Below are 22147 nucleotides of genomic sequence, written 5' to 3' on the forward strand. Positions count from 1 at the left end.
TCCAATTGTTTAAAGAAGAGTTCGTAGACCCGACGCTCGATGGTCACGGGGAAAAACTGTCTACATCCTACACCTGTGCAGTAGCGCCCCCCGTAGTGCAGGATAATGAGTAAAAATAATGTTGTCAGCTCCTGTTTTGAAGTCAGGGCTTTTTAAGGATGAGGCTTAACAGGCAGCCTGCAAATCAGACCACCCTCACCTGTCCCAGCAGGTAGGAACATTTAAATAGACACTTTCCTCACAAAACCAATTCTGGAAACAAAATTGAAAATCATTTGCATCAGTATTTTAGTGTAACTGCACCTCACACATGATTATAACATTGTTGATGAGTGCCAAAGTGTGCCACAGAAAGCATGTAGAGGGGGGATAAGCCCATGACAGTATGAGGCGTGAGCCTATTACAGGCATCATGAGGCGTAGTGTATAGATGCCCTCAAACTCAACTCACACCGAGCCTCAGTATCAGCCAATTAAACTGATGCAAATGTTCATATTGGGTGTGTATGTGTGTGTTTGTGTTTGTGTGTGTATGTACTCACACAGTCTTTGAGGCTTTCTTATTTAAATTGTGAATGTGTGTGGCTGTAATCCCCCCCAATCTCTGTTTCTTGCTCATGTTCACACGCACACACGCTTTGTTAGCATTATCTTTGTTGGGCCGTCCTGTTGACGTGATGAATTTCATCAAAATTCAAATGCCAACCATCACGACTCAGGGTCTAATCCTGAGATAAACCATAATGCAAAATCTTACCCTCATCTTAGTCAAATTCTCATTTTAACGTGGAACTACACTTACACTATCAAGGGTCGGGCGCTATCTTCAACGCCAACAACAGTGTCTGACCCTTACTTAAGGTCAAAAATCACATCCAAACCCTAAATACATGGAACCTGTGGGTCACAGTGTGGTCATGGTTTTCAGACCTCAAGAACACTCTAAAACAAAACATGTGGACATATCATTCATACACATAGCAACATAGTGGAATGTGTGGACAAGGCAGGAGAGGAATATGATAAACGCATGCACGCACACACAAAACAATGTAAGTCCTCCTAATTTGAATTGCAGATGTTTTTGTGGCCTCTCTGTCTGCCAGCTCCACGATGATGAGTCGTCCTCGTTAGCGTAGAGACTTTTAGCGGTAATTATCCAGTAATGGCACTTAGCCCATCAACTCCTCCTCTAGTGTGTCCCGCTGCATGCCTGCATACACGCACACACGAGCAGATACAAACCCAGAAATGCGTGCCGGCATGTGCCTTGCCTGACAGGCATGTGTACACATGTAGCCGGGGTGGAAATCCATGAATACAGACAGAGCGATGCTCACAAACAGTGACAGGCAAACATGAATTGCTGCACACAGAGTTAAACAAAAATCCACAGACAAGAGCACTAAAAATGTAGAAGAATGACACGCAAACAAACATATATGAGCGGCACATACAGTGTCATATCAATGCTCCCCTGTCTGGCCCCCGTGGCTAATCTGTGCAACTTATTATCCAGGAGATAATAGGAACTGTCAGCCATGAGGCAGAGCAGGGAAGTAGACAGAGGCAAGGCGGGGGGGGTGGCTGTGTGCTGCATTTTTAAACAGAAAGACACTTTATTGCCATAAGTTTATGAGGCCAGATGTGGCATATTGCGTGCTTCTTTCGCACAGTGGAAACACCGTACCGCGGCACTAAATGGTGCCACAATGCTTAAAAAAAAAAGGGAGGAGCAAAACTGCTGAAGGAGGTAAAATGAAATGGACCAGGAGAGACAGGGAGTGAGAGACAGAATGGCGGGGAAAAGCTGATGCAATTGGAAAGAGGTGAAATGTAAGTCTTTTTTTATTTATTTTTTTTACAATCGGGTTTTATTGCAATGGTTGTGAAAGACTTCGATTGTTAATTTTGTGAAATTGTTCTCACACAGGAACACCATAAACCTGCTCCTTAGAGGCAGCGCTGATACAGGGGACCGTAATGAGACAGAGGGAGAAATAATGGAACAGGAAAAGAGGAGACAATAATGGGGAATTATTAGATGGGAGTTACCGCATCAGAACATAAGCACAGACACTGCAGGCTGGGTTTTACAGAAAATGCCTTTTCCGAGAATCAAATGCAAGCTCATCTTACCCGGATGAAAAGAAGTAAAGCAGATAAGCTGCTTGTTTGTGTGAAGGATGGCACAGTGGTGCCGTGGTGTGCACTGCTGCCTTACAACGGGAAAATCCAGGTTGAAAATAAGGTCTTTGTCCGTTTCCATGATTTTCTTTTTAGTGTGCACAGAACATGCAGTCACAGGGAGACAGCATTAACATAACTAGCCTTTCCAGCTCATTGCTAAGTCCGATGTCATAAAACCAAAAATACACTGAAATGCTGAAACGTAAGATGAGTGCCCATAGATCCGAGGCATTTTCACTATAAAATGAATTTGACAGAATTGTGTTTCGAACTGTTTAAAACATGAAATCCTCGTTTTGAACCACAATGCCAGGAAGAATGTCTCTCCATGGAGGCTGAGGAGGAGGCGGGTGGAGGCGGGAGGATGGGGTGAGAGCAGTGAGGTCAGCTTCCGCTGTTATTCCTTAAGTGGAGTTGTCATGCCAGGCACCGAAAATATTTTATTCATTTACAAGTCACAGGTGGAGAGAGATTTTTATTTTGCACTCAACCACCTGGATGCCCGAGCTCCAAATGTTAACTAATAGAGTCCGACAAGAGCTCCACTTAGCAGAGGAGAAAACAGATTGGGGAAAGAAGTGTGAGGGATGGAGAGAGGCAGGCTGAACTGCTCCAACTTTAAGTGGACTGTTAAAGAAACTTTAACGCCACCTGAGAAACTATGCAGTTGTGAAGCAATCGGAATGTTACGGTGTGTACGGAAACAGGCGCACATGGACGCGCGCAGTAACAGATTTCACTGTCTGTTTCTGCTGAATTAGTTTGCATAAGAATGGGGTTCCTCAGGGCTCCTGAGTTGTTGTAGCAGCAGTTGAAATTTCTTCTGATGTCGTTAGGCAGACTTTAACAGACCCTCACTAATTTACGAGCTTATTTATGTACCAGTCAACGTGTCTATTTGAGCAGTCGCTACTCCAGTGCTCAGCACCGGGCAGCAGATCAGCGCTGATGCCGAGTGATGGACAATGTGCAGATGCTATGTCTGTGTGAAAACATGTTAGTGCTAAAGTCTCCCAGTCAAATTCTACTTATATATCCGGGTCAAAATGTACTAATACTACACAATCTGATTCGAAGTGTGCTGATGCCAAGTTGTACTATCGCTAAGTGCAGTGTCAGTGTGTTAATGCTAAACTGTCAAAGTGTGTATGATGAACTTCGTCTAAAGGGGTAAATGCTAAACTCCCTGAACAAGAGTGTCTTAATTAACTCTTTACTTATTCATAGGGTACTAATGCTGAAATCTTACTCAAAGTGTGCTAATGTACAATGGCTCACAAAGTGTTCTCTGAGTCGATGGTTCAAAAGGCAAAACTCTTGTAATAAGAATGCTGTACAGTAGAGTGCTCATGCTAAACTCAGTCGGAGTGTGTTTATAGTAAACATTGAGGCAGAGTGTGCTAATGCTCCACTCCACGGCGAAAGTACATTAACAGCCCCTGGCATCCTCCAGGAGGCAGCAGGTGGTCAAGAGTTCAAGCCTGAGCGTGCTCATCAGGTTGAGCTGTGCAAGGTTGATGTCCTGCAGCTCAGTGCCGCAGGCGTCCAGCTGGTCCGGGTTCTTGTCTCTGGAGGTACAATGCCAGGAGATTCTTCAGAGGGTAGCAATCCATAGTAATTAAGACAATACGTGGAAGTAATTAAGAAGAGAGCGTATTAATAAAGAAAAAATAACAAATGTGGAACTTCATATTAGGGCTATGCATTTTTAAGATATAACATAATTAAACCATTTAATAGGTCACACTAAGACCAGAGTAATAGCTGGAAAAGATGAAAATAGTGAAAATAATTATTAATGGAGGCGACACTTTAGTAAGACATCAGAAAGGGTAAATTATGAAAGTCTCTATAAAAAAAGGTAAGACGAAAAAGTGTAATAATTGTGAAAGGGGGAAATACAGAAAATCACCATGAAAGCAGATAAGACGATGGTAATACCTCAAAATGAGTAAAATAATTAAAATCACTTTCAAGGAAGATAAGATTTCCAGAAAATGATTAGCAGAGAAGATGAAACTATAGAGAAAATCTCTATAAACGGAATTAAGAGCTCTGAAAAAGAAGAAAAAAAGTTAAAATAATTTTCTGTAAAGCCGCCACCTCTGACCCTGGTTCTGCAGTTTTCTTCCTGTAAATAATTTGTTTTTCCTTTCCAAAGTTGCTTATGCTTGTTCATTTGTAATTGTTGGGTTTTCTCTGTAAATGTGCCCTGAAATGACTTTGTGGTTTTCTACATAAATAAATGAGCTTGAATTAAATGGGAGGCTGTTGCTTGGTTGGTAGTGGGGTCGTCGCCCAATTACAAAGTTGCAGGTTCAATTCTCCACCGGTCCATTTGTCAGTGTCCTTGAGCAATGTACTGAACCTCAAATTGTGGATTTCAAACGATCCATACGCACGGAGCACTCTGCCCTCTGCCCTCTGCATCAACGGACAGGAGGTGGAGAGGGTGGAGAGCTTCAAGTTCCTTGGTGTGCACATCTCTGCTGACCTCACCTGGACCAAGAACATCTCCCAGCAGGTGGGGAAAGCCTGCTGCACTGCAGAGGACCGGAGGAACCTGCAACGGGTTGTGAGGGCGGCTGAGAAGATCACTGGGACCACACTACCTCTCCTTAAAGACAAACCACCTCAATCACAGCTTCTCCCCACAAGCTGAAAGCGATTGCCAAGGCACTCAAGCTGAACATAGAAGGAAAGGTGACGACCTTTTCTTTCAGCACTGACATCTCTATGGACTCCAGTTTTATTCAAGTTTTGCTGCGTGAGAAATGATTTGAAACACCTGTCCTGCTTTCTGCATGAGACAACTGCAGATATTTACTATTTCCATTCAACTCTACTCTCAGTTTTCTCCGTGGTGTTGTTTATCTTATTTTTTATTCTTATTCACGATCTTCTTTTATGTATTCTCTCTGCACCAGAACACATCTTGTGCTTGCAATTTGGAGAGTGTTATGCAAATAAAACGATCAGTATGCTAAATTGTCAATCTTTCGAGTTTGAAAAAAAAAAGAGAGAGAGATAAAGAGAAAGAGAGATGTCCCTAACTGGGTGTGTTGTAGAGCATATTACACAGAGCTCATTGTCAATTTTAAAACTAAATTCAATGAGAAAAGCTTCAATCCTCAAGCAAAATCTGAATTTAAAATAACAGATTGAAGTGAAAAGTAGTGATTTCTGTATGAAATTAGGCTAACTTACAGATAAATGCTGCACAAAGCTTTGACCAAAATGAGTGAGTAACAACAACAGAAGAAAACGAGGGAAAGACAATGGGACCCAAAGTCAGACGCAGGAGCAGAGTTCAGTTTTAAAAGTTTAATGTGTAAAACGTGGGAGGCAGGGACATCTGTAGAATCCAGTGAGAGCAGTCAAAACACGAGCAGAGGTCAGAAACACGAGAATCCCAAAACACAAAGAGCGTAGAGAACACTGGGAAGTTGCAGGATGACTGAGCGAGAAACAAACAAGACAAGCTGAAAACTCACACATGAAGAAGAAGCGTTTAAATACACAGAGAGGGACACAGGCTGAGATTGCTCGTACAACGAGATGCAACCAATTTTACGGTTAGAGGTGAACAGGATCCCACCCTGACTGAGAGGATCACACATACACAATATTACTTAGACCAAGAGTACGAGAACAAACATGACCTTGGATCTTCGCTTGTAAAACCTCAACTAAGATGCCTTGAATACTCTTTGGAAACTAAAACGATGAAATAACCTCAAATTCAAATGTCACATTTTGATGGTTTTAAAACCAGAATAGAAAAAAAAAAAAAAACTAAACAAAGAAGAAATCCTTTCTATTCATGCTCTGGCCATAGCTTAAGAAATAGAAAGTGTAAAACATAACCTCTCACATCCTAATCCCATCCGGTTCATCTAATCTTCAATGAGCCCCCTGACTCCTGTGATGCCAGAGGAGATGACAGCTGAAGGCACAGGCGGGGTTGAATCGTCAATGAAGACCTAAGCAGCCCTGGAACAGCATGTAGGTCAAAGAAGGCCCATATCCAGAGCCAACTGTGCCTGCTGGCTCATCCATCAGCCCACCGATGTACTGTCACACCTCGCGGCTCCCCGGGGAGTGCACATGTCCCCTTATCTCGCGTCAGTCGGTACATTTCATTTTGTCTGTGCTCACCAATACCGTAACCCGCCTCGGCTTCACCTCTGAGGCGGAGTGATGCACACAGAGTAAATACACATGCATAACCTTTATTCATCTGTCATCAAAGAGAAGTTTGAAGTTCATCTTCAAATGTCAGGCCCCGAAAGAAGGAGTCTTCGGTTCCATAAAATGTTTGACATATGAATGAATTGTGTTTTGCTGATTAAACAACAAGGGGCAGCATATAAAACAAATTAGTTTCTGAAGTCACCTTTAAAACAAGACAAGACTAAATGGGACTAAACAATGACTAAATATACACCATGATATATCACATATGGAGTCAGAAAGAAAAGAGTGAAGTATATCTGCTGGTACATCATTTTCCTGAGGAGTGTGCTTCTTGTTAGATTTTAGGTTTTGGTGTATCGTACTTTCCAATGGCAGGCAGTGCTTTCAGCTATTAGGCTCTGTGGAGCCGGCTCCCAGTTTCATTTAGGGAGGCAGACACTGTCTCCACTTTTAAGATCATCTTTAAACTTCAATATTTGATCAAGTTTATTGTTCAGGCTGGCTCAGGTGACACTCAACCATTCTCTAAGGTAAGCTTTTCTAGGTTTAGGCTGCTGGGAGACCCTCTTTATTGCACCTTGTCTTATTCTACATATGTCTGCATAATTTGATACAAACACAGTATGTCTCTCTCCTGCAGTCTGTGCTCTTTCTCTTGCTCTGTGCCTTCCTGCAGTATCCCTGACAATGAAAATGGATTTTTGTGATCTGAGCTCCTGCTCCCATCAACTCTGCACCGAATGCATTAGTTTGTCATCTGATAACTTGCTCGTTGCTATCTGTCCCTGTATTTATTTTTCTCTCTTTTTGTACTCTAACCCCCAACCAGCACAGCAGAAAATCTCCGCATGTGACTCTGGTTCTGCCGAGGTTTCTTCTCCTTTACTCTGCACTGCTTCCATACGCTTGCTCATGTGCATTGTTGTGTGTTTCTCTCTATAAAGGACACGTGTTGTAATGGGCAAGACGATAAAACTGAATTTGAATATTATGAGTTCTAGATGTAATGTTGTGGCTGCAAAATGTGGACAATGAAATTTAATAGTAGACATAAATGTCCACTCTGAGGATAATTACATCAACCATAAAATGATTAATATGCAACATCAGCTTACAGTTGAAAATGAATTTTGCTGAATCTGGGCCAGCTTCTGTGTTTGACTGATAACGTTTATCTATGGTATGTGCACTACACACACACTTTGTCAAAAGATGTCATGCATGCAATTAAATAAGAGAGAAAAGCCTAATTTGATTGCCTTCAAAGAGGAAAAAACACAACATCAGTTGAACAATTTTGTTATGGCGCATATCTGCCGCTGAGAAGTAACTAGCAAGTAAAGCAACAGTAAAAAAAAATGCGACTATTTGCAGGATAACTTCAACTGTAGTTGTGTCCACTTCCTATTGTCTCCTATGTGCTGCAATGTCACCACCTGAAGTTAAAAAAATACATTAATAAAATAATAATTTTGTAAAAGATTATTGCACATTAATCTAAATAACCTGAACTCCCTTGAAAAGAAATGTTCAGCAGTAACAGGTATTCATTTCACTTGGCAGTGTATTATTGTAGTTATTTTAAACACAAGTGAAGAAAAACAAAATGGAGATAGTTGGTACTTTTTTTTTGTCCAACTTTTAAGCTTATCTGCCAATTTGTTCCACAAATCCTCTTCACAGATTGAACGACTTTCTTTTATTAGATGTGCAAAGATTTTCATGTTGATCTACAGAAGTAAGCTACTGTGAAGTTATACAAATTACACATATGCATGCTTCACATGACTAAACAGCTCTTACACATTTTAACTGATGGATTCCTACAGAAGAAGCCGTGTAAGTCTTCTACACATTACTTTCGCCTACTATTTTTACAATTCTTTAATGGAACCGTTTCTATCATATTATTGTGTCTTGTCTGTCCCTCGTCCCTTCATGTTTTTTTTTAATGTGCATTGTGTGAAGGGGATATGAATTTATAAGTATTTACTTCTTCCTACTACTTTTCGAGCATCGTTTGTTTCTTTTAACGTATTTTTACTCAGTTTTAAGTTTAAAATAAAATAATAAAGTATACAACTGACTCCAGTTTTATCTTGGTTTCTATCATATTTTTTTTAAATAATATGATTGATCATGTTTTAAAACAATAAAGGAATAAATGATTACTTTTTTCAGTGAGATGCAGTTTTGAGAAGATGTGAAACTGAGGTGTCAAATAAAAATGTTTGTTTTCAGAAGATAAATAAAGAAGAGAACTTGTGGGTGAACAAACACAAAGAGGACAGGTCAGAGGTTGGGCAGTTTTTATAAATTTAATATATCAATATATAGAGATATTTATCAACAGCTTGATTTCATAGAAACGTGAGTGAGACCATTTTGGCATACAGTACAGATATTCCATGTAAGTACAGCAGTCGCTAGGTTTTAAACTCCCCCCGCACCCACCCGCCATGTTAACCCCCCGTGCCGTCCCACAGACACAAAACACAGAGAAACGTAAAGAGTAAAAGTATACAGGAGCACAAAACAAGGCACCAATAAATTAAAATGATAACACCCCCCTCTTTTTCTTATTTTTTTTTTTTTTTTAACACACAACAACAAAATTAAACTCAACAGAATTAAATACAGTATGAACACGAAAATCTGCAATGCTGTTAAAAAGCAAAAAAACCCCAAATAAAACAAAAATGGAAACAAACTAATGAAACAGACAGGGGGGGGGGGAAGTAAAATAGAAACACTTTGGCAGATTATTAATTTTTAGTTACAATCAAGTAGTAAAGAAATCCAGTGTTCTTGTGTACAAATAAATTTATATATAGTCTACACTCCTTTTTACTCCAGAAGTTTATGTACATCTTTTCTTTTTTCTCTTTACAAGGTACATTTAAAACATTATCAAAAAGTTTTTGCAGTATGAAAACGTACTATTTACAAGTCATGATTCAAAACCATTGGACTGTACCACTGGGACGCCCCCACCCCACCCTCTCCCCTTGAGTTTCCTCCCCTACTAAGAACATTATCTCTTTACACAGTGCAGAAGGCTTCTTGAAAAGTTTTGTGCAACAAACAGCGTAAAAAATGCCTGTCGTATGGCTGAGGAATGGACACAACCTCCAAATGTTTTTTTTTTTTTGTTTTTTTAGATTTCCTTGCAGGAGATGGCACAACAGCAACATTTTGAGGAAATGCAGGTGGACATCTTTCGGCAAAACAAACAAACAAACAAACAAACAAAAATATCCTGGGGCTAGATAGTTCTCATATTTGCAGTAACTATTTCCAGCCTCAAATCCAGTTAAAATGTCCAAAGTCCATGACGACAATCCTTTTTTTTTTTTAATCAAAATGTTGCCCCTGTACATCATCGTCCTAACCGTTAAAAAAGATTTACACAAACATATTTCACAACCTCCCGGACACGGTCTTCTTCTTCTCAACCTTATTTTTACACTGACTGGTAGAAAAATGTAGGCGACTGAACACTGCCCTTCAAGTAATCAAACATCAAGTAGATCAAATATGAAACCGGGAATGATTCGGCGAGGGAAGAGAGAAAGAGAGAGCAACAACTACACCGTACGTCCAAAAAACCCCACTTGATAAAAAACAGGAACCAGTTGATCGAGGAAAGTCACAAGGTCAACGAGAGCTAAATGCCAGCCGAGTCACTGAGGGTTTCTTTCTTTCCACGGTCCGAAAATGATGCTGGAGGTGGGCGGTGGGGAGGCTGCGTCTCCTGGCTGAGCGCGATTGTTCGCAGGTTTGCTGGTTCACATTTGGGAAGGGTGTCTTTTCGTGTCTTTTTCCTTGTTCTAGGGTTCCAGGTCACTTTCCTCCAGTGTTTTTGCCACAGTTCCTCCAGTGTGTGTGAGTCTGTCTACCCAAAGACTGAGAGCCCTTACCAAAGGAGAGATGTTGATGGCTGAGATGAAAATGAGAGGGCAAGAGGATGAAGGTGCACACAAACTTTACCCTCCAAGATAAGATTTAGAAGTGAAAAACAGCAACCAGGAAGAGACTTTTGATAGAACAAATGAAGGCGGTGAAGAAGGTTGTGAGTGGTACTAAGAGAGCATTACAAGAGACAGTTTGGAGCAAGAGAGTTTGGTTAAAGCAGCATGGATCAGATTTTCTACAAGTGCAGAGAGGAAAGAACAGTTAAAAAAGGAGCACAAATCAGGAGGAACATTAACTATAGCGTGGAGTTAGTAGATAATGGGCTTTTCGAGCTGTATGTCTATTAAAATGAAGATGTTAAATATTCACTGCAAAAGGCAGAGACAATGTTTTTTTTTTTTGCAAACCCCAAAATAGATATATCTACTCTAAATTTGGAACATTTTATAGTCTTATTAGTTCAAGCACAGGTGCTCCAAAAAGATATTATAAAAAAAAAAAACCCATTGAAACAAGCACATCCCCAGATTTTGTTTAAAGAGTTTATGGATCTATTTTTCATTTATCTTTCAATCTGTGCCAAATGGGTCATTAACATTTTCACATTCTCTCCTTTTCTCTTTCTGTATACCACCGCATCAGATGACTCAGGGTTATCTTTAGTCTGCATCCAATAGCAATACATATCCAGAAATCCCAAAATACACGTTTTTCAAAGAGAACTTCTTTTCAAGTGCTGCATGTTTGCACATAGTTCACCTAAGCAGCCCGTACTGAGTGTACTCTGAGAAAACCAAAGAGAATATTGCACAAACAGCTGACCTAAACTCAGAAAGTTATGTAAGACAGTATCTGTAGCCGATTAAATCAGCATGTGTAGGTGAACACAAAACAAAATGTGACATTTTCAGCATGAGGCAGAGGGCTCAACTTGGCTGCAGCTTGGTGGGCTTTGACTCTACATACAAGGATGCCCTGGTGTCTAAGTGATTGCTGTAAATATGGAAGGACGGTGCAGCATATGTACAGAAAGCATATGGTTATAGCACGCCTTCCAATCTGAAGAGATTATCAACCTCATTGAGCGAACGGCAAAAAACGTGTCCTCCTCCTCGTGAACTTCAGAGTGGAGGGCTGCTCTCCAAGTGACCATCAAGTGGACCACCCAGTCTGTCTTCGCACTGTAGCTATAATAACTTTCCTACAATGCCACGCTCAGGCACCTCAATAAATAAGCAATTTATTTTCCTAACTGCAAACCCTCGGCATGGAACTCCATTAGACCTGAAGCGAAAAGTGGACACGAGAAAAAATGTGGGGAGTGCGCGGTTCAATCCTGTCACGGGGTCTACGATTTATTTAATCTTGAACTCACAAAGATGTCTGACCCGGGGGGGGGGAGACGACGACTACTTTCTTGAAGCTCGACATCATTACTTCATCTTTCCTTTAGAGGAGAAGGTCGGGGCTTTGTTTAAGTGAATAAATTCAAGAATCTTGACAAGACAAAACTTTTTTTAGGTAGTTGAAGTTTCTATCAAAATTGTCTGTTATTTCTATTTCTATATTTGTCAAGTCTAAATTCTCCCTAAAACTCAAACACTGCAGGAAGCTCCTAAACCAGCCTGACATCCTGGGGAGCTGAGTCACAGTCCTCTCCAGCGTGTAAAGCATTTTATGTGCTTCATCCATGCAAGGTCAAAATGAAGTGAGACCCCCCCGACTTGTGCTCAGTCATACTTTGTTAGAGAGACGCTGCAGAGTGCGACGTGCTGGAGAAGCCCACAATTTACCTGTCTATCACGCCACTTGTCACACGCAAATCGCCCACCGTGCATCATAAACTGAGAGGAGAGGATGCTTTCCTCGTGAGGGAGGCGAGAGGAGCGAGCGTCAGAACACAGCGAAGCGATGTTGGCAGATATGTGGCGAAGTAAACGACCCTCCATCCATCTTCCAAACACAAACTGGACTTGTGTAAATCTTGGCAGTCACATCGTGCCTACCTCTGTCATTTGTTTTTAAAACCGTTCTCCCCCTTTGTGGCTATTCAGCCGTCCACACTAGGCAAAGCTTTCCACGAGACAACGGGATCCAAGAATAATGACTATCATTAATCAACTCTGCTGTATGAATGCATAAGCCCATGAATACTTGAGCCCGTGTTGGAAGACTTTAAAGTTTGCATTTTATACTTCTTTATTTGCATGTTATCTATTCACATTGTATTGAGGGGGAACAAAAGAAACAAAACTGAAGATGTGCCCAACAAACACACTTATTAGTCCGGCCTATCTGAAACACAACATTGTTCAGCTTCGCTAACCCAAGATCGGAAGACAAATTGTGTTGGCGAAGAGGAGACAAACAAAAACTGCTTCACTCTGATTATGACGCAGACTAAACAATAAGGCCCGAATGAGGGGAGCTGCTAATTTGCAGTAACTACTTGTAACAGCTTGTTATGCTATTCTGTCATAACGACCGCTCATAATTCACTTATTACAACGCAGCGTGAGCAATTACTGCAACATTCAGTGGGCATAAAGTCCGTCTGATTCAGTGGGCTGGAAACTCGTCTGAGGGAAGCCAATGGAAGATCAGCTCTTTAACGCCGGGTCACACATTTTCTCTCCATCCAGCTTTCAAATCAAATCAATTCCCGGCTCAGTTGGCTTCAGTGTATTACTCATCTGCTTGCTCACAACCACTGGGAACAGTCAGTGACAGCAAAAAAATAGTTGCGCCCTGAATTGTGCACCTTTTCTCGACATCATCTCATCCTTGCAGCTGCATTGTAAAAAAAAAAAGAAAAAAGAATTGAGGGGGCAGAAGCCATCATGCCAAGAAAACACCAAAAACCAGCCATGTGAAGATGTAGAGACAGTGGGATCGATGGCTGTGGGTCGCTGCAGTTCAATATGTGTGCTGGGCAGCAGCTCAAAGATCATGTATCTAAGTTATGTCAAATCAGCGGAAAAGTGATCGACTAGGAGCTATGGAGGCTGAAAATACAACCAGTACAGATAAAACTCCCACTTGACAGTTGTCTCTAGCCATCAATATTTGTGTCGGAGCTCAGTGAATCAGTCTGGGAGCACAGAAAACACTCCATCACCATTTCCTGACCTCTCTCTTACTGTTTTTTAGGTGCCCATGCACACTGATAGTACAAGAGTGTGTTTGTACACCATGCATGGGATGAATGAAATTGCTGTTTTGCTGTGCAATCGATGTAACTGAGCCTGAAAATGTAAACAAAGCCAGCCAATAAATGACAGAAAATGCACCTAATTAAAAAACAAAACAAAAAAACAACAACAAAACAAAACATGATTGATGTCACTGCCTGAAGTCACGGATCTTAGATTTGTTCTTATATCACAAAACAGGAAGATTTCTTATAGCACATCATCCTGTTTATAAATGAGGCGTCACCTCTGGAACTGCTCCCTGCAGACAATCACACAATCACACAGATACACACACGCCAGTCGTAACACCCACCGACAATGAGCAAACAATCCCAAGTTCATTATCGACAGTATGCATACCTCTGATACCAGGAGAGAGGATTACCCATAATCCTTTGCCTCTTCTGCCCTGCTGCTTTTTGCCTTGAGGCACTACCCTCCGGTGGCACAAATCCTCCCATCCCTCAAGAAAAAAATAAGTAAAAAGAGCCGTCTCCCTCACTCTCTCACCCCCAAAATCACCTCCAAGTGTGCCAACAATCCCAACATTTTTCTCTCTGCTTTCCCCTTGGCTATATTTAGCTTTACAGTATGTCGAGGGGCAAATCTGAGAGCCTCGGTGTGAAAACAGATGACATTCCCCTCCTTCAAGATAATTGTCAACTCGAGACATAAGGGAAACTTTGAGGAAATCCAGCATCCTTGCCAGTTATAGCTGCTACTGTCCGACATATCCTGGAAGAGGTGATCAGATCTGAGCCTTGTACCGTGCATTGAGAGAAACTCATCTTTACAGCAGCAAAGACACATAAATAAATATAGTCAAAATCACATTGTAAGATTGGGCATGTTTGCTTTTTTCCACGTTTATGGTGGGCCGAAAAATCTTTTACAATGTGCACTGAGAAAAAGCCAAATGAGGTTAGTGTGAACACCACTACTGCTAACAAGAGGCAGAGAGAAGAGAGGAGTGGAGCAGAAGCTACTGCGCTAACTCTAAGAGTAGTAGGAGTAGTGCTAGTAGTAGTGGTAGTCGTCGTAGTTGCTAGTAATGGTAGTATTGGTAGTATCCAGTGGAGGAAGTAGGAGAACGAGGGAGATTTGCAAGGATGCACATGTCATCCCTGCTCCTTTAAAGGGGGGAGGCAAAATGAGGACTCCTTCTCTTTCTCCTCTGCGTTGCACTTGGCCTCATTGTGGTGGGGGTGTAGAGGCTGTGGTGAGAGAGAGGAAGGGCCAGGATTGGTACTGGAGGAGAGGGGGGCAAGGCTGCATCCCACCCTCCCCCCTCAGGGATAGCCATCATCCTCCAGACTGAGTGCCACGCGCTGCAAACAGCAGATAAAAAGACTGTTACCACAGCAGGCCGGTGAAGGATAGAGGAGTGAGGGACAGAACAGAAAGCAGGGGAAAGAGAGGGGACAGAGAGCAGGTAGAGCGGAGCGACACTCCAGACAGACGGGCGAAAGAGGGAGACTGAATCCGAGAAGGCGCTCTAAAGAAAATCAGTTATCCCCATTTTCTTATACTCTCCTCCTCCTACTTGCATGTCTCCCTGACCTCTCCCTTCATCTCTTTCAAACCCCCCCCCACCTCCTTCTGTGACTTCTCCCCGCCAAGGAGTGCAGGTTGCTTTGCCTACGGCTGCAAATGTCTGGCCCACATAATGCCAGCCTGATTCCTTTGGCCGTCTGAGATGCCACACTGCTCCGAAAAGCAAGAGAGCTCAAAGGAGAGGAAGGGGGAAAGGAGTAAGTGAAGAAAACAAGGTGTAAAGGAATATACAAGACATTTGCAAAAATACAAATATATAATGGGAAGACCAAGGGGTAGAGTCGCTTCTGTCGAGCTCTTTCTCTGAGGGCGGTTGTTACTTCGACCTTGAATCTTAATATGACTCAGCCGAGCACCTGTTTTCTGTGTGTGTGTGTGTGTGTGTGTGTGTGTGTGTGTGTGTGTGTGTGTGTGTGTGTGTGTGTGTGTGTGTGTGCGTGCGTGCTTCTAGGCTGTCATCGTGCCAGTGGTACCCAGAATCCTTTGCCTCTTTTCTCTCTGGAGCAACACAAAGAAATCTGTGTTACCATGCCAACCGATCAAAGCGCAAGATCCCTCCCCCCCCAATAATCCTCTTGTGGCTGCTTCTCCTTCCTTCACTCTCCCACACCTAAAACAACAAATACATTTAATAAACATCAGACGTGTCTGAAGTGCTTAAATCATCTCCTTAGATGTACAGTAAGTGCATTATATCACAAATCACAGCTGGTGTTTTGGCAGGAGTTTAGCAAAACTGAAGCAATATCACGGGGAAATCAACAGGGAAGTGCAGATTCATGATTTCTGTGCTCCATGAAATATAGTCCAGACTGTCTTCAATCCAGATTTGTGCTCTCCTTTTTTATCTGTTCATTATCACTCAAAAGATAATAGAGGATAATTTGCATTATTGTAAATGTGGACTTCAGCGTTCACACTTGTGGTGCAGGTTCCTCATCCGGACCAAAGCTGAAAAAGTTTAAACTCTGGTCCTGTTCGCTTTCTGCTCACGTTGACGTTTTCTTTTTAACGTCGGACCGATTTATAAAAACAAGTTTGACAGCTGCTGAGATTTTATTCTGTAACGTGATGTTCCCAATAATTCTGTGTGCTGTGCAAAACGCCAAAACAATGCATGTTGAATTTTTTAACAGGTTAAGGAATTTAGAACGGTGTGAAATATTCCAATATTACATGAATAAGAAGAGTTTGGTCCGTTCATCGTTCTTTAGATAAATTAAACTTTCATCAAATCTGAATCCAACAGCATCAGTTTGTTTAAAATTGAATTGGAGAGTTTCTTGTCAAATGATTTCAGTTTGCTAGTATAGTGGCAACGTAACAAATGTGGCAAGTGTGAACACGCCTTTCCAAAGTAGTCTTGATTTGTGCTCTTTTTTTCAGAAGCCAAAGTTAGTGAAAAGCTGCTCCTCCACCTTGTTTAAAGACTCTCTTTTCCCAACACAACATCAGAAATCCGACACGGCATCTGATGAACCTTCTGGCTGGGCACAGTTCCTCTCCGACAGGGATGTTGCACGTTTCATTTGGTGATCGAGATGAAAAAACAATTAACTTCTGCATCAGCTACTCCTGTGAAAAAAATGCTTTCTGTAATGTCCTTGCTGGGAGTTTTTAGGGGTCGAGCACTTCACCAACCAGAAACACAAACACAATACACAGATACATGGGATGGATGGCAGGCTGGCGACTGGAACGTGGCGTTGATAAACCGTGTGAATACGCATTTCGAAAGTGAATGAAATGTGAGAATGGTGTCATGGTGAAGGGCTTTTACACTTGTGTGATTGGTGCTTTCACATGAAAGACGTGTGTGAGGGAGCCTGCTCTTTTCCTTCCAACAGGCCGACGTGTAAAACAAACGGGCTTTTCCGAACCCTTGGCGCCTCCCCTCGCCTCCTGAAAACCTCCACACTCCTCCTTTTTTTCCAGCAGCTGCTCTCATTTGCCACTGGAGAGCATCGGCGCCCCTGAGTACCAGTGAGAGTTGCTGTCTGTGATGCCGCCCCCTAGAGGGAGCGCTATGAACTGCTGACTGTGGCTGCCACTCACTGCTGGATAGACGTGGCCGATGGACTCGCTGTGACGCCCGATGTGGATCTCGTCGTCGTCGTCCTCCGTGGTCTTGCGGTAGACCGGGTTGTCGAAGTTCATGCTCTTGGTGTTCTTGCGCCGCCAGTTGCGCCAAACCAGGTAGCCGCCAGTGCAGAGCAAGCCGATGACCACTGTGGCAAGGATAGGGACTGCATGTGTTTAACACACACACAACAACAACACACGGCGGGAGCGTTAACACAGCCCAGGGGACACGGAGCGGCGCTTTAAGCACACACACACACATACACAAACACACTCAAACACACACACGCATAGTGTCCCTTTATCAAATGAAGACTCATTATTTCTGCCTTTGATTTTCAATATCACTCACTTTTTTTTTTTTTTTAACCAATTACAGTTTTGTCAAAGGGAAACTCATTACTATAACCATGGAATGTATCAAAGAAGCAACATTTCATGGGGGTTCATTTATATTGTTAAATAAATATTCATACAAGCACCGATTTGATGGTGGAACATGAAGCAGTCAATTACGATTTTTCTTGATGATGCAAAACATTTGAAGCATTTTTCAAATCATTAGAAAATTTGATTCAAGCTAAACCCAACTTTTGAGAGTAATGATTGCAATTATAGAGAGGAATATCAGTAAATTAATCCTGTTCTTTAAGAACATTTTGTGGCTCAATAGGGATTTTAAGCAACTCTTAGCAAAAAAACAGCATTAAACTTTGGGATGCATTGGAACTGCACCTTGTTCAGAGCCGTTCATATCAGAAAGTCAAGAGTAGAAAAAGACACATTTAGCTTGCAATTTGATCAAATAACGTACTTTTCTGGAATAAAATATCAACGTAAACATATGCTCCAACCATTATCACAAACGTCAATTTGCAAATTTGGCTTAAAAATGGGGATTTTTCAAACTAAACAAACAAAAAGAGTGAGCCTTCAAACTCAGCACAATCACTCGTTTCATTGCACTCCGACTCAGTTACACACAATGATCAAAAACACACATGAACGCACGTGCACAATTTGCAAATATCTAATACTGCAATCACCATCAGACGACAAAACATTTCCAAGACACACCCCAAATCCATGCAAATACAAAGATGAAATATGAGGGGTTTTGATAATAAACCTTGTAGTGTTCAGGCCCCAAAGCCAGTGATTAGCCTCTTGTTTTAGAATAAAGGCCCAGCACGGCTGCTGAACTGTCATCAGCATATTATTCCAGAGCTGCTCTGTTTGGGCAAAGACTTAGAATTTTGCATTTGCCCGGGCTGACAAAATTAAAAATTATCTGCAGACGGCCTGACTGCTGTGTTTTTGGATGGGGTTATGAGAGGAGAATGGAGAGGGGACGAGGAGGAGAGCAGGAGTAGGGGGGGGGGGGGGGGGGGGGGGGGGTAGGGTGAAAGGTTTGAGATAAGCTCTCTCTCTCTCTCTCTCTCCCTCCCTCCCTCCCTCATTAGCATATCAGCGTTACTGCCTAACTGCCCTGCAGGACCCTGCACGTGTATAGTGCATGGAGGAGAGAGTGCATAGGGAGAAGCCAGCAGTATGTCAAGGAGGAAACATAAAATAAGTGTGGGTGTGGTGACAAGTGTGCGCCTGCATTTATAGCCGTGCTTTCATCCCCTGCGGAAGCTCAATCTAATTGCACTTTTGTTGGATGGGCACTTGAGAGCCCTGTTTGGCTGGGCTGGAAACCCCAGATCTTCCTTTGTTCGTCTCTAAATGCTCACTGGTTTAAAATAAATAAATAAAAAAAAACATATCAGCTTTTGTCTCATTTGGAAAATTTCACTCCAATTAGAGAGCGGCATAACAGCCTGACTTTGGCTAAATACTGATAATCATTGTTGGGCTGTTTCCCCTGGCAGAGCCGTGGGTGGGCGGGGAGCATTATTGGATGGGAGCAAAGAATTGGGGTGCTGAAATCCGGCCCCTTGTGGACCTCCAATAATAATTAATATTCCTAAGCTGCCAAAAAACTGCAAAATGAGGGGATTTGTGGCTGCAATGAATGGCAGAAGGGCAGAATGAAGGACGACTCTGAAGGGGTTAACAATCTTGGCGGGTGGGTGGGTGGGTGCTTTTAATGAGCTGATATCTCAAATGGTGAAAATGAAAGTAGAAGAAAAAAGCTTTACAATGTTTTAGTGCTTCTGTAATTTATCAAACTATTCAACAATAGGGATAAAAGAGATCTCAATTAGTGCCATGTGTCCCCACTGTGAGGTCATTTGCACATTCAGCTTATTTCTCAACTTAGGTTGAGCATAAAAGTATTAACCGTTTCCATAAAATTAGATTTTCATTTTAATCGCAGCTAATAGAATATATTAACTTTGCTAAGCTACTCCAATTGTGAGGACATGCATTCTCTTTGCATGTCTGTTTCTGATAATACGATGGCTTCAAAGCAGTGACAGACAATAACGTTAGATTTCGGGCCATAAATGCGTTCCTCCACTTGATCTCATTAATCCCTTATTTCAGCTTTTCTCTTATTGAAAAACCTGATTCCAGTGACCGTGTAACCCACTCCCCGTCCTTTTGGTCAGAGAATTAGGTCAGAGCACGAGATTGATTGCAGTGCAAGCAACACTACGCAGTTATAGAGGGGAACATGGACTTAATGTTATAACAGCTGGTCAAGTGTGATGACAAAACATCAATTGAATTTCCTATTTTCGCAAATCTCATTAATACTGACATAATGCGGGCACTGCACAGGCCCGGCCTCTCGTTGACTGACGAGCGTACTTCCATTTAATGGCTTTTTCTAGCCGAAGGCTCAGTAGGTTTTCTCAACAGCTAAAATATGGTTTTATGCCCAAACCACCCTGCTGAGGCTAATAATGGGTGTACACACTGGAAACCCCCCCCACACAATTGGTTATAATTATAATGAGTACATTTTAGATTTAATCAGCCGGGTGGTGTACAAACATTTGAAAAACCCAGGCGGACACACACATCAACATACAGAAAAACATCACACGCAGCGAGCAAGGCGAGCAGCGATGGAGGAGCAAGGAGGGAGAAGCAGGCCGTCAGCAAAGCAAAGACACAACAGGCGAACAAGTCAAGAGTACTCACCAATAGGAATGACTATCCCCAGAACAGCTACTGTGATGTTGTTACCTATGAGGTAGTGATCACTCGCTGAAGAGATGAAAAGGAAGAAAAAGGCAGAAAGAGGAAAATCAAACTAAGCAAAAAGTTTTTTTTCTTCACACACCAGCCTTTCCAAAAACACCTCGCTGGAGAGAAGAGAAAGCAAGCATGCAGCATCATACTGAAAAAGCTCATTTGCTTGATCTAAGGGCAGAGAATCCATCTTAAATCCGCCTTTTTTATTTTAATGTATTATTTCATTTATTACCAGTATGTGTAAATGCAATGAATAATGCCGGGATGTCATAAAAATACAATGAGATGCATTATAATACCTGACTCTAAATGCAATTCCAGAGGGTAATGCATCAAAATACATCTCAAAAGCAAATTTGGTCTCAAGAGGGGAAAAAAAAAAGAAAAAGAAAAAGAAGCTTGACCTTGAACATCTCCACTCCATTATCTCTTTGCATGTTTTTACACATTGTTTCGCGATGTAATAAACTACATTGTCTGCGTGATTTGTGCCTCCACTCCCTTTCAACTCTCACCCGGTCAGGTTAGTGCGGCGCCTCGACATTAATCCTGCTCCCAAACCTCCTATTAGCAGCCAGCTCGCCATTAGCCAAAGTGTGATCAGATGGCTATAATGAAGTCTAGTAAGGAAGATTAACAGAGGAGGTTGTAGCACTGGCCCCGCATACCAAGTGGCTGATTTTTAAAAAAAGAGACGACGCTGTCGAAGCACGGCAGTGAGACCCAGCTGGCATGTGACAGATGAGACTTACGATTAGGACAAGCATTACTTCTCATAAAAGCAGTGGTAAATGGCAGATAGATGCACACTCTCACACACAAACATCGAGACAAAGAGGCTCAAGAGGTGACGTAACATCAAACCCAGACTCAAACCCTGCAAGTACTGAGTCAGCATGAGCAAATTCAGCTGTATTTTAAGTATGACTGACGTCCAAAGGATTCTAAGACTCTAAAAGGCGGATTAATAGGGTATTATTAAATGAGCTGTTATGAAAGGAGCAATCCTGTAAAGTGAAAGCAGTGAAAGTGAGAAGGAAGAAATGCAGAAGTCTCGATTTCCTTCGGACTATTAAGGATTTACATTCTGAGAAAAGTTACAAAAAGCCTAATTATATGTTAATGGCTTTACATACAGTGTGCCTATTATTAAGTTAATTCAAATTCTCAGTCAGTTCTTAAAAAATGCACATCCTGGTTATAGTGGCTAATATCAAATCTGTTTCTAACATTTTGGGTCCGTTTATGACGGAAAACCAATTGTTGTTAGTCTATGCAGGTATGTGAACCTGTACTTCTCAAGGGACACAAACCATTGACCTGTGTCCTCTGTGATGGACATAAGGTCAACTCTTCATATTGCAGCTGTATTTATTTCTGTTGTGTTGTGACAAAAAAAAAAAAATATATATATATATATATATATATATGTATCCAGTGATATGAGAGAATACTCCACTTGAAATAAATAATGTACAAAAATATAAATAATACAATTACAAATGCTAACATTCTCATAGGGGTGGGATATGTGGAATACACTGACTTTATATTATGCTGTTCAGGTGAAACAAGGCTAATGATGGTGATGGTGCTTACACATTAATTGGTCAGTTTGAGTCAATTAGTCATTGTTAAAGTCTGGTATATCCAAAAGCAATAGCTTTTGGTAGAACTTTGGCTTAACACCCATTGTTTGAAGAAATTACTTGATGAATTAATGACATCTTGAAGAAGCTAAACAGCTGATATAAACTCTTACATTTTACAGATATTGCTTATAAAGGGGATTTAAAGTATTTTTTTAGGGTAACAAATACATCATCGCTCCTCTGGAGTTAAGATAATCTAAAGTTAACGGAGTG

At 41.7% G+C, this 22147-nt stretch overlaps 1 protein-coding gene across 1 annotated transcript in view; it reads right to left on the reverse strand.

The window, feature by feature from the left end:
• Positions 1-16994: 16994 nt before the first annotated feature.
• lrp8 (low density lipoprotein receptor-related protein 8, apolipoprotein e receptor) overlaps positions 16995-22147 on the reverse strand; it is a gene marked incomplete at its 3' end in the record, with an annotated part of 184217 nt that continues 179064 nt past the window's right edge. The window contains exons 18-19 of the mRNA XM_080472772.1: positions 20229-20294; positions 16995-17296 (exon numbers count right to left, since the gene is read on the reverse strand). Coding sequence (XP_080328898.1) covers positions 16995-17296; positions 20229-20294 — 368 coding nt within the window. The remainder of the gene's footprint in view (positions 17297-20228; positions 20295-22147) is intronic.

Source organism: Lipophrys pholis (genome assembly GCF_963383615.2).
Source record: "Lipophrys pholis genome assembly, chromosome: 10".
Lineage (NCBI taxonomy): Eukaryota > Metazoa > Chordata > Actinopteri > Blenniiformes > Blenniidae > Lipophrys > Lipophrys pholis.